The 13,717-nt window shown below is 36.9% G+C and overlaps 1 protein-coding gene across 12 annotated transcripts in view; it reads left to right on the top strand.

The window, feature by feature from the left end:
- The window catches only part of beta4GalT7 (beta-1,4-galactosyltransferase 7), a 74,916-nt gene that overhangs the window by 1,280 nt on the left and 59,919 nt on the right, over window positions 1-13,717 (top strand). For 8 of the 12 annotated variants that reach the window (XM_076205294.1, XM_076205314.1, XM_076205320.1 and 5 more), the window contains one exon: window positions 13,563-13,693. In XM_076205294.1, the coding sequence (XP_076061409.1) occupies window positions 13,689-13,693 (5 nt within the window). In that variant the 5' untranslated portion in view covers window positions 13,563-13,688. Of the gene's footprint in view, window positions 1-7,347; window positions 7,478-12,627; window positions 12,765-13,562; window positions 13,694-13,717 lie in introns of all 12 variants that reach the window. The other 4 variants (XM_076205290.1, XM_076205295.1, XM_076205300.1 and 1 more) reach the window with 2 other exon arrangements.

A 13,717-nucleotide genomic window follows, 5' to 3' on the forward strand; every position in this document is an offset into this window, starting at 1 on the left:
AAGAAAGCGTGGACAAGTGTTTCCTCTTTGTGGGCTTTGATGAATAGATATCTGGCCAAATATTGAAAGAGGAATTTGCCTTGTATCCCAGGTTTCTTCAAACACTCCTTAACCTCTTCAATATGAGTTAAATTATCATGTGCAGCATTGAACCCCTAATGTACGATGCATCATACTGCTTGCGTTATAAAACATAAAGTCACTGCTGTATTACTTGTTCTCTTTCACTCTGAATAAAAATAAAAACAGAAAATGTGATCAAACCAGTTCACAGAATTCGGGGGTCACTCACCTAGAACTACAAAATAAATATAATCAAGACACCAACACTTGCATCCTTGTATAACCACTCCTGCCTCTTGATGCCTACATAGGCATCATTGTATCAAAGAGGTTAACCCCTTCCATACGGTGCCGCACACGTAGGCGTCATGGGGAGCGAGTGTATTCGCGAGGCTGCCATATCGGCGTCTTGATTATATTTATTGTAGTCGCCCCTCCATAATGACATTCTTTCTAATTCTTTTGTAATCGCATTTTCTATGGTTATCAAAATTCACGGGCGAAGAGAGAACGATCGATATAAGCAGTGACTATATTTTATGATATGAGTATTATTACGACACGTCGTACGGCTGGCATTGGTTGGTGCCACCTATATCTAAGTCCATGACGCCTCCGTGTCCGGCACCGTATGGAAGGGGTTAATGTCTCATTGATGTGTGGGTGTGCCACTCTGTACTACAGCCCCCCCTCCCCTTGCAAAAACAATTTTATTTTAGAAATTCTAACTGACATTTCTAGTGATTTGTGGTATTTATGAAGTTCAAAGTACTCACAATGGTAAGAGCTATCTGATGATACAGACAAGATTTGTATCTGTGAGACTGGAAAAAACTTTATAAATACCAAAAATTTACTTTACCTATTTAATTGAAATTTTGAGTCAATCCTCCTCTTGGGATATGTGTATCTTTTTCATGCAGGCCTTACTCACTTATTTTTAAAGTCTTAATGCAATTTACTATTTTGTTTCATAATTTGTATTCATTGCACATAATTCTCAGTTCATTATAGTTACTTTCTTAAAGATGAAATATACTTATCTTACTTATAGAAAGTTCTTTCTTTGTGGGAACCTGCAGATAGCCACTCATGGGTGGTGAGTGGGGGAGTTGAGGGTTAGGGATGATTTGGACTAGGAATGGGATTAGAATTATGGTTAAGGGTGGGATCGGAATGAGAGACAAGACTGGGATTAGAATTGAGGAGAGGGAGGTGGTAATGGGTGATCTCATTTCTAAAAATATCAAGAGTGGGGCTATTAACTACATGAGATGGGAGATAATTCCACTCTTGGGTGCTGCAGGGGGGGAAATGAGTACTTGAATATGTTGGTGCTTGTTTGGTATGTGTGGTATTTTAGGTTGTGACTGCCTCTAGTTATTTGTGTATTTGTTGGGTGTAAGTAAGTTTGTTTATGTCAACTAATTTGTTTGTGATTTTATGCATAATTTTCTTGTCTGTTTATTTGTCTTCTTGTTTCAAGTGGTTCAAGTTTAATGTCTTGTTTTAACCTAATGACTGATGTAGTGTGTCTGATCCATCTTGCTGCTTTATTTTGTGTGGACTCTGTATATGTCATTGTTATTGTGAGGATCCCAGATGATGTAGTAGTATTTCAAATGTGGCTGAAGGAGTGTCTTATAAACAAGAATTTTGATGTCTGTGTTGCATCACCTGAGGTCCATGTGCAGGAATCCCAGAGCTCTACTGGTTGTAGCTCTGACACTGCTCACATGTGGACTCCCAAGTATATGTTGTGGGAAACCATGTCTAGGTTTGTGTTGTGTAGTGTATAGGTAAATTGGATGGGCTGGTTAGTGAAGGTGAATCTGATGTGGTGACATTTGTCAGGTCTAAATGTCATTTGCCACTTGGGTTCCCAGTCTTCAAGGGCATGAAGGTCATTTTGCAGTTGAAGACAATTTCTCTGTTATCTGTTTGCTTATATACAGTGGAACCTTGCTTAACAAGCATGAATTGTTCCTGAATCTTACTTGTAATGCAACACACTTGTTAAGCAAAACAATTTCCTATAGAAATCAATGTAAAATATGATAATGCATCCCATGCTGAAGAAAAAATACAAAAAAAATTATTTGAAATAATATCTAAGATCATTTCTTAAATTATTAATGCATAAAATAAAAAAAAACAATGTATAGTAGATGAACCTGGGATAGAATAAATAATCAGTAAAATAAAATAGAAATAAATATAAATACTGTTGCAATTTATGAGAAAAAGAAGGTAGCTCCTGGTGCAAGGGAGGTGGAGACGGGGGGGTAGGGTTATTGAGGTGAAAGAGAAGAATCTTCCACCAAGGGAAATTCCTCTTCACTCGCTGCTATAATAGTCTTGACTGACTCACTAGCTTTAAATCTTTTAGAAACCTTGGCACAACTGGCACTTTCTATAGAATCCTTTTCCACTGGAAAGCTGTCTAGAGACATTTGTTTTTGTATATACTTCAAAATTTGGCAAAAATGCGACGACATTATTATCAAACAAATTTGTAGTGCACATAGTCACTGCCTTATTAGGGTGATACTTCTCAATGTACAATGAAACAGTTTTCCATGCTTTAAGCATCTCCCATATTGCACTGGAAGATTGTTGCTCTGTTGAGGCTTTTATCTCCTCCCTTGATGAAATCTCCACAACTTACAAAGGATTACAAAGGCAAAGCATGCCGACAGGAGACCTTTTGATCCATATCTAGGTCGGATGCAAAAAAAAAAAAAAAAAAAAAAAAAAAAAAAATAATAATAATAATAATAATAAATTAAAACTATAACAAATTAAAACTATAACAATGTAAATAACAAATAAAATACATAAATAAATGCATTGGTATAGTTGAATAACAAACAAACAGGTAAATAGTAAATGATAATAAATTGACATATAACTAATAATAAATGAAAATCAGACAGACAAATTATAACAAAACAAAAACAAATAATATAACATAAATTATAATAATTACAGCATCTTACTTAGGTATTTATCTAAATGATTCTTAAAGCTTCGAACTGAACTACATTGCACTACCTGTGCAGGAAGTTTATTCCATTCATTAACTACACGGTTGGCAAAGTTGTTTCTACCTACTTCCAAATTGAATCTATTTCCGGACAGTTTGAGACCATTGTTTCTTGTCTGATTCTCATTCAATGTGAAAATTTGGTCACTTTTGATGTTGTCAATTCCCTTTAAAATCTTAAAGACCTGTATCAAGTCACCTCTGAGTCTACGCTTTTTTAGGGAAAACAGATTCATGTGCTTAAGTCGATTTTCGTATGATTTATTTTTGATATTTGGAATCAGTTTTGTGGCTCGCCGTTGTACTTTTTCCAGTCTGTCAATGTCTTTAATGAGATTCGGTGACCATACGGAAACAGCATATTCCAAATGTGGACGAACTAACGATTTATATAGCTTGTTAATGAGTAATGGACTTTTGAAATCAAAAGATCGCGCAATCAATCCCAGAATCTTATTTGCTTTCTCAGAGGCTGAAATACACTGCTTGGATGATTTGAGGTCGTTACTGATAATTACGCCGAGATCTTTTTCACTATCCACTTTTGTTAACGAATTTCCAAATAACTTGTAATCGTACTTACTGTTATTTTTACCTATGTGTATTACCTTGCATTTACTTGTGTTAAATTTCATTAGCCACTTTTCAGACCATTGCTGTAATTTATCTAAATCTTCTTGAATATCTAATTGGTTTGAGTGATCATTTGCCACTCCGCACAGTTTTGTATCATCAGCAAATTTGGAAACAGTAGATTTTAGTCCATGGTCTATATCATTTATATATACTATGAATAGAAGTGGCCCAAGAACGGAACCCTGAGGAACTCCACTTGCAACACTTTTCCATCCAGAAGTTTTTCCATTTAAAACAACTCTCTGTTTTCGACCTTTCAACCAATTACTAGTCCAACCTAATAGGCTACCACTTATTCCATGCAAAGCTAATTTAGTAAGTAGTCTTTCGTGTGGGACGGTATCAAAAGCTTTTGCAAAGTCTAGATATATTAAATCTATATTGTTTCTTTTGTCATAATTCGAGACAGCTGTGTTGTAGAATTCGAGTAAGTTAGTCACGCAAGAACGTTTCCGTCTGAAACCATGTTGGCTATCATTTATCAAACGGTTACTTTCTAAATGATATTCGATAGCATCTCTGATGATAGTTTCCATTATTTTTCCTACGATCGAAGTCAAACTAATAGGCCTATAGTTATTTGGTTTCTTTTTGTCACCTTTTTTGAATATGGGAGTAACGTTAGCTAGCTTCCATTCTCTTGGGACATCTCCGGATATGATGGATTTCTTGAAAATAATTTCTAATGGAACAACAATCTCATTTTTCATTTCCTTTAAGATTCTTGGATGCCAACCGTCAGGCCCTGGTGTTTTATTAACTTTGAGTTTGTCTATACACCTTTTAATTGTTTCTTTTGTTATATTTACCGTAGTGAGTAAGTTTACCCCAGACTTTTCACAGGTTTCAGTTTGGAATTCACTTTGAGGTGTTTCGTTTACGAATACCGAGCTAAAATAATTGTTTAAGAGATTACACATTCCTTCATTTGAATATTCAAGTTGACCGTCAGCAGATAATAGTGGACCAATGTGATTCCTAACAACCTTTTTATCTCTAATGTAACTATAGAATTCTTTGGGATTATCTTTGGATTTCTCAGCGATGTTCATTTCGTATTGTCGTTTTCTTTTTCTTATTGTCTTTTTTAAATCTCTCTGTATTGATACATAACTTTCATAGTCATTAGATGCACCCGAGCACTTATATTTCTTATAAGCCTGTCTCTTTTTAGCAATACTTTTTTCAGTTTCTTTGTCGAGCCACTTTGGGCGAGCCTGATTTGGGGGACGTCTGTCCTTAAAAGGAATGTAAGTTTGAATCATCTTAGTGAGCGTATTTTGAAATATTTCCCACATCTGATCTACAGGCCTTTCGTTTAATTTTTCCTCCCAATCTGTAAGCTGAAGCTCCTGACGTAGTTCTATGAATTGAGCTTTACTGAAATCGGGTATTTTAGAAGCACAAGTATCTATTCTAAAATTGTTTAGGAGTTTGAATCTGACTAAGTTGTGATCGCTATTTGCAACAGATTCACCGACTTCTACATCAGTTGCCATGCTTTCGCGGCTAGTGATCAATAAATCGAGTAAGTTTCCATATCTTGTGGGCTCTTTTACATGCTGAATTAAGTAATTGTCACCAAGAAAATCAATCAAGCGACTACCTATATGGCCATGTTCAAGGGTCATCCAATCAATGTCAGTAAAATTGAAATCACCCATTATCAATAAATCCCGGTTGCAGAAACTAGACAGTTCTTGAAATAACAGTTTGTCGTCTGCTAATGATAATGTCTTTGGCCTATATATTACACCTATATTCATTTTTTGTCCATTTGTTTGGGTTAACTCAACCCACAAACTGTCATATGCATCCTGTTTCACTTTCTCTAAAACACAAGCATGAACATTGTTTTTAACGTACAATAGAACACCCCCACCTTTCTTGTGGTTTCTATCCTGATGAAAGTGTTTAAATCCCGCAATATTAAATTCAGCTTCGAACTCTGTACCATTTAACCATGTCTCAGTTATTCCTATCATATCGAGATTTTCGCTTTTGACATACGCCTGTATTTCTTGAAATTTGTTCCTAATACTACGAGCATTAAAGTACATAGTTTTAAGAAACTCCTGATTATTTCTTTTTGACACATTTTGAGTTTCAATATCATGTCTTATATTATCATTTTGTTTTTTATTTATGTCTTGCTCTATATTATTATTATTTGGTCCTTCATTGACATTCAATGCCTCATTAACATTTCTCCTATCAAAATTAACATTTCCCCCATCACGGACATCTGGTCGATTACGGTCATCCGATCTATTTTGTACATTTTGTCCCCCTACGTCACCGTGATTCACGCCGGCCTCCCGTCGTTCAGTGACATTATGTCCGGCATCCCTTTCTAAAATTATATTTTGTCCTCCAGTGACATTATATCCTACCGTGATATTTTTTCCTCCACTATAATTACATCCCATCGTAATCTTTTGTCTTCCACTGTCATTACATCCTATCTTGATATTTTGGCCTTCATTGACATTCTGTCCGGTATCTCTTCCTAAAGTTATATTTTGTTCTTCACTGACATTATATCTTACCGTGATATTTTCTCCTCCATTATCATTACATCCTATCGTGATATTTTGTTCTCCACTATCATTATTTCCCATCGTGATCTTTTGTCCTCCACTGTCATTACATCCCATTGTGACATTTTGTCCTAAGACATTACATCCTAATGTGTCATTTCGCCCTCTAGCGATATTACATCCTATCATGATATTTTGGCCTTCATTGACATTCTGTCCGGTATCCCTTCCTAAAATTACATTTTGGCCTTCAATGACATTATATCCTACCGTGATATTTTCTCCTCCATTATCATTACATCCTATCGTGATATTTTGTTCTCCTTTATCATTACTTCCCATCGTGATCTTTTGTCCTCCACTGTCATTATATCCCATTGCGACATTTTGTCCTATGACATTATATCCTAATGTGACATTTCGTCCTCTAGCGACATTATATCCTAAAATTATATTTTGTCCTATACTGGTACATTGTTCTACATTAATGCTATACTCTACACTGTTTTCCCATGCTGTGAAACAGGTTCCAACTCCATAAGCTCTTCGGTGGTGAGTTCTTATCTGTGCTCTTCCACGAGCTGATTGATGTCATTATCCACCTCCAGCCCCATGGTTGTGGTCAAAGACACAATCTCATGAACTACAGGGTCCACAGGCATTTATTCAAACCCCTCAAAGTCATGTTTGACAATGTTGTTCTGCCAGAGCTTTTTACAAGCCAAAATAAGATTTCTCTTGGCCCATGCCTTATTGATCATCTTGAGGCAGGCAACAATATGGAAGTTCTTTCCAAAACTCTCTGAGTGTGAGATTGGTCCCCTCAGTCACCTCAAAACAATGCTCAAAAAGTGCTTTTAGCGTAGAGCTTTTTAAAGTTTGAGATGACCTGCTGGTCCATGGGCTGGAGTAAAGGATAGGTGTTGGGAGGCAGGAATTGGATCTTGATGAATTGAAATTCATCAAGGTCATTTTCTAGACCTGGAGGATGGGCAGGAGTGTTGTCCATAACAAGGAAGACATGAAGTGGCAGATTCATTTCAAGTAAATATTTTTTCACAGAAGGACCAAACACATTGATCCAATCAGTAATAAGATGTGTGACCCAAGCCTTGCTGTTGGACCTCCACATCACACTGAGCCTGCTTTTCTGGACTTTACACCTCGTGAAGGCTCGTGGATTTTCTGAATGGTAAACGAGCAATGGTTTCACTTTCAAATCACTGCTTGTATTGACACAAAACAGCAGTGTGAGATGATCTTTCATTGGCTTGTGGCCAGGCAGTGCCTTCTCTGCTGCTATCATATAGGCTTGTTTCGACATTTTCTCCCAGAAAAGACCCATCCCGTCACAATAAAAAAACTGCTGCACCAGGTAACCCTCAAAATCCACAAGCTTCCTAAAGTCACCAATGAAGTTCTTTGCTGCCTTTGTGTCAGAGCTTGCTGATTCGTTGTGCCTCACAATGCTGGTTCTTTTAAACTTCTTGAACCACCCACGGTTTGCCTTGAATGCTTCTTCTCTGTCTGTCACTGCTCCTGGCGTTTTCTTAACCTCTTCAAATTCTCGGGCGCAGCATCAGATGCCTAATGTACAATGCATCACACTTTTTGTGTTATAAAATATGAAGTCACTGCTGTATTACCTGATCTCTTTCACTCTGTGTAATAGTAAACACAGAAAACATGATCAAAGCAGTTCATAGAATCTGAGGGTCACTCAGCTACAACTACAAAATAATATATAATCAAGATGTTGACACTGGCATCCTTGTATACCCACTTGCTCCTTATGATGCCCTTTGAAGCATCCATCTCCTTAATCTCGTCCTTGAGAATAGTGCAAATTATTGATGTAGTCTGATTGTATGTGTGTGCTAGGTCAGCTGTGCTCACACCTTGTTCTTGCTCCTCAGTGACTTTATATTTCATTTCTACGGTGATTTGTCTTCTCTTATCCCTGCCTTCTTATATATATATATATGTATATTTTTTTTTTTTTTTGACATTCTTCCAAGGGTTACTAAATTTTGCACTGAAAAAAATCACAGTGTGTCTGAACACAAGTTTAAAAAATGTATGACCACAAGCAACACTAAGATGCTGGCAGAATGAGTGTTAAACAGACTAATAGCCGAGATTCCTGGTAACACGAACAGAACATTCACTCCCTATATGTATGATATATGTCCAGCTCCCATCACTTGCATCATACTGAACATATATAACTAACTGATCTATGACACATTATTTCATCACTAATCAATCAGCACATTAACTTTCATTTCCAGTTGCATTTCATGATCCACTTAGTTTTCAAGTTATGCACCCCCCCCTACAATTATACCAGTAAAATATTCAAATCTTCAGAATAGAAATAGGGTTCTATACTATTGTGGACGATTCTACAACTCTTTAGTTCTATGAAATTTATTAGAAATGCCTCATTTTCAAGGTATCCCTTCCCCTTCACAATTCTGGGGGCTGGAAATCAGGGTAGGTGGGGAAGTAAAAGATGAGTGGGTAATTCTAATCTAGCCTAGCGTACCCAATCCCACACATGTATAATCTAACATTATAGCCACTGTGTTCAAACTAAAAGCAGGAATTGCAGCCCCACAGTATAAACGTTGATTGGCAGAAAGAGTCCCATGACACTCATGGGTACATACGATTGGCTAGAAAGAAAATAGGCATAATTTGGAAATGCCATAGAAGTGTGTTAGAATAGTCCAAAATAATAGATAATCATGGTTTTATAATTGAATTTGCTGCAGGTGTAATACTGGATATTTTTTATGCACTCATCAGCTGAGTTACTAGAAAACTGTAAGATTTACTGGATTTTAAAGAAAAATTCAAGACTCCAAGGTCAAAATAAAAAAAATCCAAGATCTAGTAGAAAGTTTCAACCAGTGGCAACACTGGCCGAGAAGTAGACGGGAATGAGCTAGCCTTGACTTGAGCCACATGATGCTCCTTGTGATATACGAATCATAAAACAATTTTTTTTTTTCTCTCTCTCTCTCTCTCGTTATGTGAGGTGCTTCTTAAGCGAGGTTTGACCAGAGCTGGGTGCATTACGGACAGGTAGTGCATTAGTAACACAATAACACAAGTGCCCAACTCTGGTTATTTTATGCTTTAGAATAAGGAATATTAATGTTGTAGTTTAAGTATTATTTTATTGGGAATATTTGTAAGAAGTAAATACTTCTCAATTTTATTTATTTATTTATTTATTATTATTATTTTTTTTTTCATCAAAATCATTCTAAAGGAAATTAAAGTCAGTAATGCATTGGCAGTAATGCACTACCAGTTTGGCAGTAACATGCCCAACTCTGGGTTTGACTGTACTAAACTATTGTCCGCAAAGAGTCTAGTAGTAGAGGAAAGTGATAGTAGGAGATCATTTATGTAAGAAAGGAAGAGATGAGGTCCCAAGACAGTGCTCTAAGTAACCCCGGAAAATACAGGAACAGTTATGGATTGACTACCCTTGAGAACAATGGCACTGATCTTGAGAAATCAAGAACAACTTAATACAGTGAAGAAGTGGTCCTTGTATGTCACAATAATCTACTTTTGCTAACAGTTGTTAGTGAGGGACTTTGTCAAAGGCTTTGGCAAAGCCTAAAAGTATGGTGTGTACTTGTCTAATTTTGGGGTTGTTGAGTAATTGGGATATATCATGTGTTGTCTCAAACTCTCTCCTCTCTCTCAACTTAGTTTCACTCAGTGCCAACACATCCATCTTTCTTCTCAAAAACTTACTGCCTATCCCTTCCTTTTTACTCTTATCTGTACCACTTTCACACACATTAAAAGACCCAAACCTTGGGGTTCTGGTTGGAAAACTCCCAGACCCTTTTATGCCTTTGCTTTGTTTAGGAATATTCCCTTTGGGGCTACAAAGAGTAGGATGCCTAGTCATATCCCTGACCCCCCCCCCCTTTTTTTTTTCTTTGTCTCTTTTGTCATCTTTTACAACTCAAGTGGGAACACTTGGTAGCAGTATTCTTTCTCCCCTACCACAGGGTTTGGCACAAAAGGAATGAATATTCAGAGAAGTGCACAGAAAAAACAATTAGGTAGATACCACAGAATGCATCACAAAACAAGCACATTTAAGACAGACCTCTGTACTTCATAATTTTTAAGCCTGGTGTGAATTTGTACAGTCTCCACGTGGTCCGCGTCATAAATCTCTATAGACATTAGCCTAACAGAAAAATCTTTCCTTAGAGAACAAAAAAACCACAGACAGCAATGCAAAATTTCTTTCCTGGGGGACTTGTAGACCAATCCAACTGCTGTTGCTGGTTACCTGTGAACTATGTGTCTCCTGCAAGAGATCTGGTGGTAATGGATTGATTGATTGGTTTTCGTATCTCCTGTCATTTAAAATTTGAGTACCAGTATGTGATTACCATATTTTTCTGCCTATTGGATGCATGCGTACATTGGACACCCCCCAGATTTTGACATGGAATACTTAGGAAAAATATGCACATATCACAACAGTTTAGTTGCCCTGTTGCCATGCTCCTTTGCATACTCACTGACATTAAGCTTGAATGCAGTCTTATACTGGTGTCTACATTGGTTTTGAATCATGGGTCTGTAACAAAAATTAATTTGAAATCTACCTAGGATTGCACAGTTCCATTAATTTTGTTGCTCTACTTCATAGCTGTGACTTCACAAGGATTGAGTTCAGAGGAAGCTAGATTGTTTTAGCTTACTTTTTAGAGGTACCTGGCAAATATTGTCATCAGCTGTTGAGTGTTGAACAGAAAATATGAGTGTTGATAAACCCTTGTATATTCTAAATAATCCTAATTTATATTATTTATTGGGTTTTATTAAAATTGTGGATGTAAGTGATGAAGCAGCATCTTTATAAACAGAAAGGTCCATGACACCTCACTCAGACTGCACTTTGAAGTTTTTAAATAAATCTGAGGTTTGAGAGCAAGAAGGGATTGTGGGCCTTGTGACTGCAACTATTGTTTCATTGTTGTCTGTTCAATGCAAATGGAGACTTCTGTATGAAATTATTTTAGAATTTCCATGGCCTTTTTTTTGTACATTTCTCATTGGTATAGTGTACAATATATTAAAGTTAGATGTTACTATAAATATGAGAAATATACAAATACCTTGTTTGGGTTATGTTTGCTGCAGAGTGAGATAACTCCTTTTATATATATATATACAGTGGCCGCGAAAAGTTTGGGCGCGTAATTAACGAGACACAAATGTAAACACTTGTGACATTTAAATAATCATTTAAAGACCTATAAATGGCTTATTACATACCTTATTTACCAAGCAATTTTCCTTTAAGCTTTATGACCTTCTCCAAACGTGCCGGGATGCATCTTGCTAGGTTTTGTACGTGTTGAGGAATAATATTATCCCAAATATCCTGTATTTCTGTTTTTAGCTTAGCTACAGTGGAGACGTCACGATCTTGAAGCTGTTTTTAAATATATGCCATACGTGCTCAATGGGATTTAGGTCTGGAGAATTTCCAGGCCATTTTTTGAAGTAATCAACACCACAGTCTTCTAACCATTGGGTAACAGACCGAGTGGTGTGAGCAGGAGCTCCGTCCTGCATAAACCAACTAGCATTGCACTTTTCAAAACTTTCAGGCAGGTTATCACACAATAACTCGAAATAAGTGTGCTGATTTACACTCTCATTTTGTGCAAGAAACACTAAATTGCCAACTCCACCAAATGCAAAGCATCCCCACACCATAACACTTGCAGCATGTTTCACCACTTTAGCTGTATAGCGAGGGTCATTAGGGTCAAACCCCCTGGGGCGCCTCACACGCTTCGACCTGCAGCCCGATGACACCACAAATGTTGACTCATCACTCCACAATACTCGTTCCCAGTCTTCTAAGGACCAGTCCTTATATTTCTTGCAAAATGCTATGCGATCATGTATGTTTTTTGCACTTAGGAGGGGAAGAACTTTAGCACAGCAACTACGGTATTGTAAATCTTTGGCTAAATGATCAGAAATACATCTTACAGACACATCATGCAGCAGTGCAGGGTTATTTTCTTTCAGTTTTCGAGCTGTGAGCATTGGATCTTTATCTAACTGCCTCCTAATAACCGTAGAAGTACGATTTTATATCTTCTTTGGCCGACCAGAGCGATGCTTTGGAGTAGGAATGATGTCACTTCCTCTGTCTCGAAATTTCTTGGTCCACTTTTGCACTTGACGCACTCCAATTCCCACACGAGTAGCAATATCTTTACACTTATAACCCTCCTTATAGAGGGTTATGATTGTAACAACTGTGTCTCTTTCCAGCTCTTTACCACTTCCCATTACGGAGATATCAAGGCACAAAAACAGAGACCACCGCAAAAAAAGACTACTCCCCGTGAGAGATGTTTAGAAACTGACTCCACGTGACATCGAGTGCGCCTAAACAGAGTTGCCAAGTAGTGCGTATTGTCTCGGCTAAATACGGGTACAAACGCTAGCATTGAAAAATAGCGAAAAGTTTGGGCGGAAAGTTGTATTTTTCGCATGTTTTGAGTTTAGCGGAAAGTTTGGCCGCCTATAATTTTGCGGCCAAACTTTTCGCGGCCACATGAGGCATGTTTTTTTAAGTAAGAGCCATTTTGAAATAAAAATTAAACAAGTAAACTTTTTGTAACAATTTTATTTTTACATGAAAGTCTGTACTGTAATCTACTTTTCAACATAATTACGGAATCATCTGAGTGTGTTTAAGTTTGTTTGTGAATATTTGAAATGCCTCCTCCAATTGAGAATGCCACCGACTGTGAAATATGCGCTGTGATTCGTTTTCTTACTGCTAAAGGCGTGAAAGCAGCTGAAATTCATTGTCAGATCAGTGAAGTGTATGGAGAAAACATTATGAGTGATGGGATGGTGCGGAAATGGGTGAGACCTTTTAAAGATGGCCGTAGAAGTGTGCATGATGAGGAACGAAAAGTCTACTTGTTTCATTTTGATTTCAAAATGGTACTTACTTAAAAAACACACCTCATATATATATATGTATATATATATATGTATATATATATATATATACATATATATGTATATATAAATATATATATATATATATATATCATATATATGGAATTTGCTTTTTCCATTGCTGTATTTGACGGAGCTTGGAGCTTCCCTGGAGCTTCACTTCCACCGGTTTCTCACTCTTCCCAAATCAACTCTCTACAATTGAGAACACTGATATAACTTTTTCATTTCAGATTGATAGGAACAGCTTGACCAAGAAAAACATTGGAAGAATAAAGTGTCATAAAAGAAGAGAGGATTAAGTGAAGAATCAAACTGATGATGTTGGGAGGAGCAGAGTGGAATCATGCTAATAAAACATGGAGTACGTATCACTTAGTAATTTGAT

Source organism: Oratosquilla oratoria, chromosome 2 (genome assembly GCF_046742065.1).
Source record: "Oratosquilla oratoria isolate Oo_2021 chromosome 2, ASM4674206v1, whole genome shotgun sequence".
NCBI classification, from domain to species: domain Eukaryota; kingdom Metazoa; phylum Arthropoda; class Malacostraca; order Stomatopoda; family Squillidae; genus Oratosquilla; species Oratosquilla oratoria.